Below are 14565 nucleotides of genomic sequence, written 5' to 3' on the forward strand. Positions count from 1 at the left end.
AACACATCAAAGCACATCAATTTGCACAGTGAATCCAGATACACTTGCTGCAGTCATGTCCATTAGTTCTAATAGGTTTTAGTGATTTTGTGCAACTAAATGGTAAAATGCTAGATCAGGAGGTCGTCTCTCACTGGGATCATTATGCTAAAAATACACGCAAGCATTCATGCTAGAGGTCAACAACATCAACTAAACAGCATATGCACTGGAGAAATTGCAATGACACAATTTGCCTGCTTACCCTTTTCATATACAGTAACTCACACATAGATGCACATACTCAAACATGCAAACTTTGTAGAACTGTACTTTGCATTTAGGCTATACCAAATTGTTCTAGCATTAAAAGCACTGAGCGTGTTACAATTTTAGCAGCTTAAATTCTATCGGTAGGGATTTGTGAGTTTAACAGGGTACAGCGCCAAATGCAGTGTCTTGCATCTCAATGAGTTCTTCAGCTGCAGGATGTATTCTGCCCTGCTGAGTGCTCTGTTTTGAGGCCAGCAGAGTAAGCTTATTGCATTTCAGCTGTTGAGACTGTTGATGCTGAGTTTAGAAATGATCGGTTGTAGTGTTGTGGGATCTGTGTAACCCCAGTGTAGAGGAATGCTTACAACCTGAGAAGTGAACAAGGACTCTGCCACCTCTCTATTCCTGCCAGTTTCTAACATGTGCAGTTCAAGCCAGGAAATATGCCCTGTAGTATAAAGTGTGCTCAGTTTCCAGCATGTAAGAGATCATTATGTCTCTGTGTTTGTGATAAATTGCAGAGGTAACAAAAATGACATAAAATACTTTGTCACGATAATTTACACAAGCAAAACTGTCAAATGGTGGCATAGTCATAAATTTGTAATGCAATAAAAAGCATATAAAACTGAACAAAGTTTTTTAACAGCTTGAAAATGTTCAAATAATTTCTCCCTTCATCTTTTTTTGTAGAACAAATGGGAGGACATGTGCGATGAAGGGCAGCGTGGTCATGGGGTGGTTGGTTCTCAGTAAGCTGGAAGGTAGGTAATTATAATCAACGATATAAACAGCTTGCTGCAATTTGTCACTTATTAAATTGATTAACTGATTTAAAATTATGGCGTCGCTTCTGGTATGTTATTCATGTCTGGAACTGTGGAAAGTGGAAAATCGAATCCAGAGATAAATATTCATAGAGCACGAGGACTAACTTTCAATCATAATATGACGTTTCTTAGGTGACTGTCTACCACTGTCATTTCCTCAATACAGTACATCACAGTCTCTGATCTAAAATCAAAAAACAATACGGTGAAGAATTGAGTGGTTCTGAAACACACAAGGAGCCTGTCTGTCAGTCAGAGATACCTGTCAGTTCCAGTTAATACTTCCCAGTATATTATGCTGAGGCAAAACAAAGATGTCTTAGTACTGACTTGCCTGTGGGGTATGGCTCACTGTTTTTGTTCCAGATGGGGTGTTGCTGTTTTTTTAAAATCTTTTGTTCTCAAAAAACACTTGTTTCATTCTTCAATTCCCGGGAATTCTACTGTTTTGTAGCCTTTACTGGTACTGTTTACCATCTGACAAGATCTCTGCATAGTATGTATACACTAGCAGTTAAAAGTTTGGACACACTTTCACATTTTATGTTTTTTCTTCATTTTTACTACTTTCTACATTGTAGATACATATTGAAGACATCAAATATATGACACAAAATATATAGAATTATGTAGCAAAGAAAAATTTGATAAATAACTCTAAATATGTTTTATATTTTAGATTCCTGTAAGTAGGGACACTTTGTTAACAGCGCTGCAAACCCCTGGCCTTCTGTCAATGAGCTTTATGACGTAGTCGCATGAAATGGTTTCACTTTACAGGTGTGTGTTGTCAGGATTCATTTGTGGATTTTTTTTGCCTTCTTAATGGGTTTGGGACCATAAGCTGTGTTATGCAGGTTGGTACACAGATGACAGCCCTATTTGACAACTGTTAGAATTTATATTATTGCAAGAACCAATCAACAAGTAAAGAGAAATGACAGCCCATCATTACTTTAAGAACTGAAGGTCAGTCATTCCGGAAAATTGCTAAAACTTTGAATGCATCCCTAAGTGCAGGTGCAAAAACCATCAAGGGCTACAATGAAACTGGCTCACGTAAGGACTTAAGGAAAGCAAGACCAAAAGTCACCTCTGCTGCTGAGGATAAATTAACCTGAGTCACCAGCCTCAGAAACTGCAAGTTAACAGCACCTTGGATTAGAGCCCAGATATGGACATTACACTAGCGGAAATCTGTGCTTTGGTCTGATGATTCCAAATTTGAGATCCTTGGTTCCACCCGCTGTGTCTTTGTGCGAGACAGAAAAGGTGATCAGATGGTCTCTACATGCATGGTTCTCACCATGAAACATAGAGGAGGTGTGATTGTGTGGGGATGCTTTGTTGGTGACACTGTTGGGGATTTATTAAAAACTGAAGACACACTGAACCATCATGGCTACCACAGCATCCTGCAGCAACACGCCATCCCATCCGGTTTGCGTTTAGTTGGACCATCATTTATTTTTCAACAGGGCTATCTGACCAAGAAGGAGAGTGATGGAGTGCTGCGCTAGATGGCCTGGCCAGCGCTCCGTCACCTGACCTTAACCCAATCGAGATGGTTTGGGATGAGATGGACCGCAGAGTTAAGGCAAAAGGGCCAGCAAGTGCTCAGCATCTCCGGGAACTTCTTCAAGACTGTTGGAAAACCATTTCAGGTGACGACCTCATGAAGCTCATCGAGAGAATGCCAAGAGTTTGCAAAGCAGTAATCAAAGCAAAGGGTGGCTATTTTGAAGAATGTAAAATATAAAACATGTTTTGAGATTTACTACATAATTCCATATGTATTTATTTATAGTTTTGATGCCTTCAGTGAAAATCTAAAATGTACATAGTCATGAAAATAAAGAAAACCCATTAAATCCCATTAAATGTCCAAACTTGACTGGTAGTGTACATGCAGGCAAACTCTAGAAATGATCATATAATGATGGTGACAGTATGTAGTAGCTCCAAAGTCAGCATGAATCTTTTTGTCTTTGAGACCACAGAATAAGGCGTAGTCAACCAAAATTGTTTTTCTCAGAGCTCAGGGTACAGTAAAGATATAGATACAAATAAACAAATCCAAAGAACAGTAAGTAATTTTATCAGATTAGATGGTAAATTCTGTGTGTGTGTGCAGATAATCTTGTGGTCTTCAGTCCAGGTAGTGCTGGTCTCCAGCAGCTCCTTCGCATACATTACATTCTGCTCGTAAGAGCACTGTCATCATTTGTAGAACCAATGAAGACAAACATCTAAGACTTTCCAAATTTAAATTGTCGAATAATAATCTTATTGTCTGTAATGAGGTCAAATATCTTGGACATCTTATTATAGCTCAAATACCAGAAGAATTCTTTTTAGAGCATACTGTACATCTCTGCATACTTCATACTTGTGGACAAACTATAGGAAGGTGAGTCTACATAAACCTCATGTAGCCTTACTAATGCCGTGAGCTTATCACTGAAGATACAAAGGTGGCTCAACACCAGCAGGGACTGGTACAATTGTCTCTTTGTGGGAAGGTGATCTGAGTGTATTTTTTCTTTGTTTTTGTTGATGTGTTTTACATGAGTCTGGAATAAAGATTGATTGATTGGTACAAATTGCACACTGTTGTTGTGAGCAGGAGCGCTTGCCATTCTGTAATATTTTATATTAGCAATTGTGTTCTGCAAAGCCTTATTAAAAAGGCATTTCTGGATATAGATTTCCTTGTTGAAAGCCTCAGTGTAGATGTGGTACATTTGCCTTACGTGTAAAAACAGGCACAGACTTAGCGTGTGCTTTGAGTGCGAATATGTATGACAGCAACAGTGAATCATTCAACTTAGCCCTAATCCTGCACAAAATGTGTGTCTATTAGACATGCAGGCATATCAACTACTTTGACTTTACCAGTGCAGTAGGGTGGTGCTCCACTCCATGTACCATCTTCCTGACAGTGGCGAGTAGCATTGCCCACAAGCACTCCACCAGGTAGACAAGAGTACTGCAGTACTGAACCATATGTCCAACTGTTGGTCCCAGATACTACTACATTAGGGGGTACACCAGGGTCACCACAGGAAATAGCTACAGAGACAGCAAGAGATTGAAAGAGATAAAGAAGGGTTTAGTGTGTGAGTGTTTGCGTATGTCTCTGAATGTGTGTTTGAGTGTGGATGCGTCCAACTATAGATTACAGATACTATTGCTTCAGGTTGTGCAGCTGGGTCACTGCAGAGACAGCAAACAGGAGAGTGTTTTCAGCAAAAGAGGGGTGGGATTAATGCAAGCCCTTGTTGTTTTTGTGTGTGCGTGCTTGTGTCAAAATACACAAACAGGGACTGCAAAAAGAAAGAAGTGTAGACATTAAATGTAGCATGAGACAGAGGCGCTAGCTGTTCAACCAAGGTGAACTGGAAGACAACCAAGGATGTTTTGGTTGTGTGATATGCACCTTAACCAATACAAGACAACGTATTATGACTTTGCAACTGTACAATAAAACATATGCACATAAATAATTAAACCTGCCTTGCTTACACCACATTGTAGCATACGGGCATGCAAGTAAAGCTTATTGAGTTTAACTGAATTGCCTGAGAGAGGGAGAGAAAACCAATAACTCATCTGAAATAAAATTCACTTCAGCCAGACAACACTGAAAGCATCTCTGCTTTTCTTCTATGTAGAAAACTAGAAAAAAATCATTCCAAAGCATTTAAGCAACAGACGCCCAATTTTTTTCTTCAGCTTCAGAGAAATCTATGTTTTACAAAGCACAAGTTTCTGGAGGACACTGATATGGAACTGCTCTCGATTTTCTATTGCTGCCAAATGACTTGTCCTCCGATATCTCTCCTCACCCCCAAATTGTATTACTCCATCCTCTCCTTGCCCCTCTGTCATCACCCCTTTCCCCCCAATTTTCCGATAAGACCTTGTTTTGCGAATGCAACGCTCGATGCACAGATGCCAAGTGCTTCACCGGTGTCTGCCCCTTCCTTCCTCTCTGTCTGATTTCTCATCTCTACACCTCTGTTCCTGTGTCTTTATTCTAAGCTTTTGTTCACCTTCTGTGCTCCTCTTCATCTGTGAATCTGCTTCCTTCTCACTATCACTCTCTAGTTTAATCTCTTTGTTTCTATCAGCAATGGCAGCTTTCTAACAAGACCACCTATAGCCTTATGAGACACATTCCAACTTTCTTTTTCTGTAAACACACATGGACACAAATCATACTTTACGACTCTGTCATTCATACCGTTTTCTTTTATGATTACTTTCTTCCCATTTTCTTTCTTGAACCCTCTCGTTTGCTCTCACTCTCTCATCCACTCCTCTTAATCCTACTCTCAAAGACTCTTCAGGCTATTTCAATCCTCAAATGCCTATTCCGGAAAACAAAAAAAGGCCACTTTTTTGAAGGCATGTTCTTATAAAAAAAAAATCCCAAAGTTCTTCTGTTCACAACAGGAAAGACATTTTGCTTATAAGGAAATGGCTCTCATTCAGTATCTGCTTCTGTTACAGCTTTATCGTCACTTTTTCAATCGAGCCAAATATTTCCCCGACTACCTTCACTTGTTCACCCATACCTAGGCAACGAGGGATTGGCCGGTCCCACAGTCCATTATGCTGACATGTAAGGAGTGCAGAACCCAAAAGGTAGAAGCCTCGTTTGCAGTGGATTGCTACAGTCACACCATAGCTGAAGACTTCTGGGTAACGAAGGCCGGATTGGCGCACGCCATTCTCCACATGACCGGGGTCAGAACAGTTCACCACTGTACGAGAGAGCAGAAGAGCCATTTAAAAGCATTTACAAAGTTTTTACAATGCAAGCATATATAAAGGTGATGGCTTTATATCTTGGGAGCTTTGTGGGGTTGAGTACTGAATACTCAATTACCATTTAACAAAGTTACAATTTCATATCATCCATGCTGCTCTGCTCTGGTCTTCTTTAAACTGCTCTTTTGTCATACCCTGCTCTGGTTTTTGAAGCATTTTGTTCCCTATTCCCTCCTCCTGTCCCTTGTACTTTTTCTCTCTGGGTAGATGCCAGTCCAATAAGAGTGGAGTTTGATTTTCCCCATGTCGCAGGGGAGACTGACATTCACTCAAATTCAAGTCCATGGGGGAGACGCCTATGTGTGTTTGTGTGTGTGTGTGTGTGTTTGGCACCCTATGGGAACAAAGAAAGTTTCAGTCTTATAATTGACAGCTGCTGCTGTGAGGTAAAAAGAGGGAGGGAGAGCAGGATAAGACAGAAAATGTGGGGGAGATGGAGAAAGCAAGCAGGCAAGCGAGGATGAATCGCTTCAGTAGGAAACCCATGTGAGCAACTACGTTATATCGATCTGCTCTCATGACTTTGCAAAATGCTTGTGTGTGTGCGTGCTTGAGTATATCATAACTGTTACACTACCAGGGGTCTAGAGAGGTTTGTACTGTAATGACCGTGCATGGTTAGCAGAGGAAAAGAGCATGTCTCTGGACATGTACCCAGCTGTGTTTGTGCACGAATGAATTTATTAGTTTATTTGGAGATACACTGATTGTGTCTGAATTCATCTTGCAGATAAGATTTTGTTGTGTTCTCTCTTTTACTAGCAGCAGACTCAGTTCCAAAAGCAATTTCATTTACATAATGTGGGTAGAAGCAAATTCAGTCAACACATGCTGAACATACCACGGCAATCTACAATATAAAGGAAAATCTGTTTTTTTGCAATACAACCTAGGGATCATTTTTGTCATTGAGGCCTTTTCTTTTATTTGGTTATGATTTTACTCAACAGATGTCGATAGCATCATGTTGGCTCCTCACACAGATTCTATGATTTTAAAAGTGAAAAAAAGCTACATAGATAGTGGTAAATAGTTAAATTCTCTATTTCACTTACACAGAGCGTGTGTACATTTACTTTCTTGACAAAAACATAATATAAAACTCTAATCTATAGAGGTGATTTAACAGAATAAAGCATTACAAGGATGTGCATGTGCATGAGTTGCTAGCTCTGTGTTAATGAATGTGGACGAGACCTTTGCAGACTGGTAAGGGGCTGCTCCACTGTCCGTTAAGTCGGCACTGAGCCCGAGCATTTCCACTTAGGACGTAACCTCTGTTGCAGGTGAAGTTGACCACATCATTGAGATTAAATTCGGTGCCATTGGTCCGCCCATTGGCTGGGTTGCCTGGGTGACCACAAGTTATTGCTGAGAGAGAAAGAGTGGAGAGAAATGTGATGAGAAACTTGAGGTTCGGAATAAGTATTGTGGTTCTCCCTCTTGATATGGTGTGATATTTCCAACTTTTTTTTAATGTTGGTGCACAGATATATTCACTGAAAAAAATGTAAACTCTAAAAGAATAAATTGTGTCATGTCTCTGAAGATTTTCTTCTAACAATATAGGTTTTAGCTTTTCATATTTGACAAAAGCAGCAAACAATCTTTAACTTCAAACCACGATGTTGTTGGTACTGTGAACTTACGGACACAGACAGGTGTTGTTCCAGACCACCGATGGTCTTGTTGGCAGATTCTGACTGATGTGCCAATTAGGCGATATCCTAACATGCACTGGTATACAACTGTGTCACGGTAACTAGATCCATCCCCGCTAATGTGGCCGTTGACTATAGGATCTGGAGAGTCACAGTGACCAGCTGGGAGAAGCAAAGTGACAGAAATTAATACAGCACAATGAAACGCATCTTTAACTCACTCACACATCACTGAAGCTGGTGTTGTGTGCTGAGCCCTGATTTTAAACACATTCTGGCTCATTGTGCCAGCAGTCACTGTGGACTGCCAAATTATATGTAGGAGCTTAGATGCTTAAACTTTCAAATGTGTGTCTTTGCAAATCACCTTCAAAGACTTTAGTTCTAAACTTGGAGCAATTACAGATCAACAAAAGTCTCTTAAAAACAGTTCTTTAAACAATTTTTTTCATGCACTACATCTGCCTGGGGTTACTTAAAGCTTCAGCACATAAAAAGCAAGACTCCTGTGAGCTGAGGTGTAAAGAAATTCTGAATTGTATTTGACACTATTTCATCTGTTAACAGATGTGTTTCAAAGTCGATCCCTTTTTCTTGATGTTTGTGTATCTAATGGTAAATGGTAAATAGTCCACCCAGTTCTGAATGGTCACTTGGTTTTTGCCAAAGGTTAAAAGTTAAAAATAACTAGCCTTTCTAAAATTGTTACAATTATTTCTAATTTTAAGAGATAGTATTATTATTGTCTTTTTAAGTCAGCAAATATCATCTCTATCAATAAATGACAAATACTGTTATATTTTGCCATCAATATCTCAAAAGAATATGAGGGTTGATGTGAAATTTGCAGGTGTAACATGAATATTAACAATGCGCTATCTTATCAAAGTTGTACATATAGGCTCTCCTTGTTCATTACATTGACTTAGGTGATCTATTCCATAGTGTTAGTGAGGTACTAATCAGGTTGGATTTTTCTCATTAATGTAATATGAGATGAGTCAATGCTTTGGTTTTGCTTTAACAGCTTGCTACATTTCTTTTCCAATGACTTATATTTTGAATCAAATTGTTCATTTTTGTGCCAAAGTAACTTAGGATAAACCACAACATCTTGAACATCTTATCACATTCAATGGACATTACCTAGACACCTGGTCTCTACACCACTCCACAGCCCATTAGCGCCACACTCCCTCACGTGGGATCCCACCAGCGTGTAGCCATGGTTACACATAAAGATCGCAGTTGCTCCGAATGTGGTCAACGTCCCCAGTTTGGTACCAAAAGGTGGGGAAGGAAGTTCCCCGCAGGAGATAACTAAATAATGAAATAAATGTGTCATTACAAAGTAACAAATTACACATTACATAACATCGTGGTGCAAATTATACTTTTCCATCTTTTACAAAATCTGCAAATAAAGTGGTCTGTGTCGTCAAGCCTTCATCATGATTGGTCAGTTAAATGAAGCATTACAAGACTACCATCCTAAATTTAAACATGGTAAATTTTTGTTTTCCAACACAATATCTACCTGAATTTATTTCCTTCAGAAGATTTAAGCTAATTCGGCCTTAATATCCTGGGAGACACAGCTTTAAAGTCACTGGCTAATTTAAACAGACACTTCTGTTACACTGCCAAATCCCTTGAAACTGCTGCAATGATAGGTAGGTCAGCTCAAACACTACCTAGAGAAATTAACAAAAATGTATCCAAATAAAGTCTTTAAACCACTGGCTTAATGTAAAATACATTTCAAATTTTAATCATTTTTTTAAACTTCTCCAGTGTACACATTTCACTTTTCCATTGGCATATCATATATTATGCAACAGTATGAAATTCTGTAGCCTACTGGAAAGTTGTCAAAGTCCCAATGTTCTGTCACAGCCTCTCTTTATGAAAATATGCAGCAAAGACGCATTGCATAGCAAGACTGTATTTGTACAGACAGTATTTCACTAGTATCAGCATATACCCCACATTTAGGAAGCACAGACTGCATTCTGTTTGAAAGAGACACAGTCCCTAGACAGTGTGCAGTGGTTAATATCCTCAGGCCTTTCGAAACACGTACACCCCTGGTAACTAATTTCAAAAAAAGTAGAAGAAATAGATAAAACCTCACGCACAACCACACATAAAGCAGCTCCCTCTCAAATATACCAATGACAGAGGATTATGCACATGCATGCTTGCCCCTCAAAGCAGGTGAAAAGCACAGTAGTTGGTTTTCTTTTAAAACTAAACATGGCAGTTATGCTAGGAAAGTAGCTTTCTTTAATTCTTCCAAGTCTCCCCTCATTTCTTTATATCTTGCTAGGAAAATGGGAAACAGGTGCACTGATTAGAAATCATACCTGAAATACAGAACATATAGCAAAAACATTTATGCCATTTAAAAGGTCTTGAAAGTCAATATTTTGTATGATCACCTTTATTTTTTAACAGTCTGAAATCTCTTAGGCAAATTTCTTATCATTTCTTTAAATAGTCTTTAGAAATGCTTTTCCAGGCTTCTTGAAGGATAATCAAAGCTCTTTTTTTGAATTTTCACTGCCTTTTGTTGACAGTTATCTGTCAAGATGATCTCACACTGCTTCAGTAATTTTGAGGTCAGCTAACCTTTCCTGACCAAGGTGAACAAAAGCCCATTCCTCTGAAAATGGTCAGATACAAGGTGGACTGAAAATGGGAAAAAATAATCAGCCGATTTCAAAAGAAAAACTTTGAAAACTTTCAGAAAGCGTGGATAACTATTGCTCATGGCTGCTTTAAAAAATTACATGAAAGTCAAGCTCCTTGGAAGAAAAGATAAAAAAAATGATGGGCAGATTTTTGTAAATGTCTCTTGTTCCAGTTTTATTTTGATAGTCCTTGTCAAGTGTGTAGCCCATTCCCATTCCCTCATTACTCCCTCGTGTATTTAACCCCAGTTTTCCTTTGCCCTTTGTCGTGTCGTAAGCCAGTCACTGCTGTGTGTTTCCCTCGTGTGCCTGTTTAGATCCTAGCTTCTCAGTTCCAGCGTTTGTTTTCTTGTGGTCCAGCTTACATTCTAGTTTTCCAGAGTTTCAGTCCTTAGTTACTATGTTCAGGGCTTTTGTTTGTTTTCTGTGAGTTTATGTTAAGGTGGACTTCCCAGCAATAAAGCTGCCATTTTCAGTTAACCTCCCGTGTTGTGAGTCCTGCGTTTGGGTCCTACATCCTGCCTGCCACACAGCTGAACCGTGACAGTTTTATGTATGATCTGACTCACGAATAATGTTCAGTATAATTCTACTAGAGGAAATTTAGAAGGTGCACCAAATACTAATTTTATTATCATGCACTTACGTGAGGACATCAGCTGATTATGAGCTAAGACAGTCATAATAGTGTCTTTGTGTGTATCAGTACTTACTCTTACAGGTAGCTGGGGCATCTGACCCCTCCCAAGTTTGGTTGGCAAGGCACCAAAGAGTCCGATGCCCCGCACCTAAATAGTACCCAGTTGAGCACTCCAGCATCACCACAGAACCAAACTCTCCCAGCCTACCAGAAATTAGGCGGTAGAGCATGTGACCTGAGAGGACGTCGTCAATGCTGGGGCAGTGGACCGCTGGACAAAAAATTAATGAAATGATACAGTTATATAAAATATAACTGAACGGCAGGTGACTTTTAATTCTTAATTAAAATCTCTGATAATGTACTATTTGTATAAATTATAATTGTATAAATTAAAATGTATTACTTATTTATAATTCTAAACAAACTCCAAATGAATTAATGATTTAGTGGACAAAAGGTTTTTCTTGAAAAATAAATGATGTGTGAGTCATCTTCTCAAAATGCATCTTGGGCACTGAGAAGAGAGAGGCTCTAGCTTTTCCTAGATATACCAGTGCTTACTTTTTTGTCAACTAATACATTTACCCATCCTTATATTAAAGTTAGAAATACATACGTAGACATCTGGAGACTGACGCAGCATTGCTCCAGCTGCCATCCTCCAAACACATGGCAGTCATCGGAACACCTGGGTCAAGGTGGTAACCATGGTTACACTGATAGGTGACCTGGCTCCCAACAGTATACTGGTAAGCATGGAAGCTGCCGTTTCCCGGTGACGGAGGTATGCCGCATGAGACAGCTACCACATAACAAAAAGAAAAGTGTTGCAGGAGGAATCCTTTACAACTGCAATTTTTCAATCATTTTTACCTTTGTTCATTATCACTAAGAAGACTGAGAAATAATTGGTTTAAAATTTTACCTTGACAAAAAGGCGGTGGGGTATCCCACTGGAAAAGCCCATTGGAGTCGAGCTTGCAGGTGGCATTGCTTGAGCCCACCAGCCTGTGACCACGATTACAAAAGTACTGAAGTCTGCTACCTGGGCGAAGTTTGGTTCGGTTGACCACACCGCCATTCAGTGGAGGATCATTAATGCTACAGTAAGCAGCTGGAGGCAGAGAAACAAAGAGAGACAATAAAAAAAGTGTTCTCAGCGGATAGCTTAAAGTCAAATTGTACAAATAATTTATTTTCCTAGGCTAAAAATAACGAACTGGAGTGACATTTTAAGAGTTTAAGAGAGTCTGAAAACTTGGTGACATTAATTGTAACACTCCAGGCAATCTGAAGAAAACAAAAAGTAAATGCCATCTATTAGTGAACTTAGTGAGCATAATCCCAAAGCAAACAGAATAATCATAAACTAGAAGAAGATATTGCACTTATTCTGAATTTTTCCAAGTAGTGCAGTGTTTTGTCATCTTAGAGCAGAGTGCAAGTGTGGTAGAGCATGAATAACACTCTAAACAGTAGCTAGAACACGGCACTCAAGGGCTGCTTGGCTCTCACTTCTCTGTCTGATGTGGTCACTGTTTCACCTGATCTTGGCTCTCCTCCCTCTTGGCTTCACATTAGTGGAATGACATTCCCACTCTGATCAGGACAACAGAGTCTGTAAATCTTTCTTTCCTAGAAGTGTCATATGTCATCTGTTCCCTTTTATTCACCATTTCAGATCTTATCATAGCTATGGTCCTATCATAGCATTTCTCTGTAACATAATCATTATTCATTTAGGGTCCTCCTTTATATCTCAGTGTGTATAATTTCAATAAAGGGACACAGGCTCCATTCGGATAATATTTTATCTCAAGACCAGCACATCAGAGCATCAGTTGTTGTTTATTACTGAAGATCTCTGGAGGTTTTAGTCACAGGAAAATTTAAAGGGTACTTCATATGATTTTCCTTTCCTTTTTTCTATCATAGTTCCTATCAGACAATATGTTTGAATTGCGCATATATAAGTAAGCAGTAATAACCAGCATAGTCAGTAGAGGAAGAGTTTTTATCTTCAAACACAGGGTCATGAACCACGGAGAGACAAAAATCTATCTACAAAGTGTCAGTTCTGCTATTATCTATTTTACCAAATAATCATCAGCTAATGAGATGCCAGTAAACACAGAATGCTACCAAAGGTTGAGCAGATATTCCCATGAAAGCCCAATAACATTGAGGCTTTGTGGTCACTATCTTTTTTTGTTGTTCTCTGTTATACTCTGCCATTAAAACAGAGCTTTCTAACAGGTGACCCCATCTTTTACCCTAATGTATCTACAAGCTGACTTTAAATCCAACTCTTGCCCAAGCAAAGAGCTGATATTCCGTAGCTTCACCAAACCTTTAACTGCCTATTATTAGGCCAACTAACACCAATAACCTTACTGTCTTGACAAGTGGGTTTATCTAAATGCCAAGTCCTTCTGAGAAGTCCAGCAATCATCCCTGCTTATTGTATCCAGCTCCATGAGTTTACTCATAACTACAATTTTTTAAACCATTCTGACGAAGGCTGCTCTTGTCCAAGTACAGAGCAGAGACTCCTTGACTTGGTCTTGGTCTATATCAACACTGAAATCTATTCTTACGCCTTCTTATGTGTCTACAATAATTCCATTTGTCTGTCGAATTTTCCAGAGCTTTCATTTAGACTTATTTTAACTGCTTCCACCTTGATGTTGTTATTGTGTTTTACTCTAGTGTTTATACCATTCCTCTAACATTAACTGCATTGTATATTGTGACTTTAGCTCCATTTGTAGTAGTTTTAGCTGATGAATACATCACCTTAATTGTTTATTTGAAAAATTGGAATGGCTCTGCTCTCACATGTGCTGTGAAGACATGCTGAGACATATATTATTTATCCTACTACCACTGCTGACAACTTCTTTAAAATTTACTAACTACCATACTTGTTTACAGCCTGAACATAATGCTCCCTTTATGCATTAAGGCAAAAACAACAAAATAGAGAGAGAGCGAGAGAGAAAGATGGGTCAAGAATTTCCAAGTGAATCTTAACAAGTGAAACTGTTAAATATATATAAAAGTGATGAGGCTATCCCAGCTTTCAGGATGGTCCGGTGATAAATAGATGCCATACAATTAATAAAAATGATGCAGGGTTAATTTCACAGCCAAACAATACACTGGGTCCACAAAGAATAATAAGAAAAAAGCGTAACAGTGATTATTACAGCTTACTCCATCTGCCAACACACATTTATAGTATATACTTCTGAGGATCCTCACAGGTATAATACATTTCCTGCCCCCTAGCCATAAGCATGCCAGCATGTCAAAGAAGAACACATTTCTAAACATATATATTTATGATACAAACTGTACTATAGATATGTTCAGTTTCAATTTAAAGCTCCAGATCATTAATAATGTATAGTAAGTGAAAAATCCCACCCATCATTTTTTTGTTTTCTTTAGAGATGCTGTTGTCGATGCAATAAGACACCACGGGGAAAGACAATTCTGTTACTTAAGGCTGTTTTGCAGATATAACCCAAAGACTAAAATATATCACATTTATTTATTTTTTCCCTTCAGTACACAGAGCCAGGAAACAGGCCTTGTGACTTACTCCTTCTAAACCCAAATAGGATTAGTGTCACTATAAATTATTT

General features: G+C 38.8%; 1 protein-coding gene across 1 annotated transcript in view; it reads right to left on the bottom strand.

Annotated features, from left to right (window-relative positions):
• The window catches only part of csmd1b (CUB and Sushi multiple domains 1b), a 437934-nt gene that overhangs the window by 32357 nt on the left and 391012 nt on the right, over positions 1-14565 (bottom strand). The window contains 8 exon segments of the mRNA XM_085164942.1: positions 3978-4154; positions 5663-5851; positions 7116-7289; positions 7568-7741; positions 8726-8899; positions 10986-11183; positions 11532-11717; positions 11841-12029. Of these exon segments, the coding sequence (XP_085021068.1) occupies positions 3978-4154; positions 5663-5851; positions 7116-7289; positions 7568-7741; positions 8726-8899; positions 10986-11183; positions 11532-11717; positions 11841-12029 (1461 nt within the window).

This window comes from Neolamprologus multifasciatus, chromosome 1 (genome assembly GCF_963576455.1).
Source record: "Neolamprologus multifasciatus chromosome 1, fNeoMul1.2, whole genome shotgun sequence".
In the NCBI taxonomy this organism is placed as follows: domain Eukaryota; kingdom Metazoa; phylum Chordata; class Actinopteri; order Cichliformes; family Cichlidae; genus Neolamprologus; species Neolamprologus multifasciatus.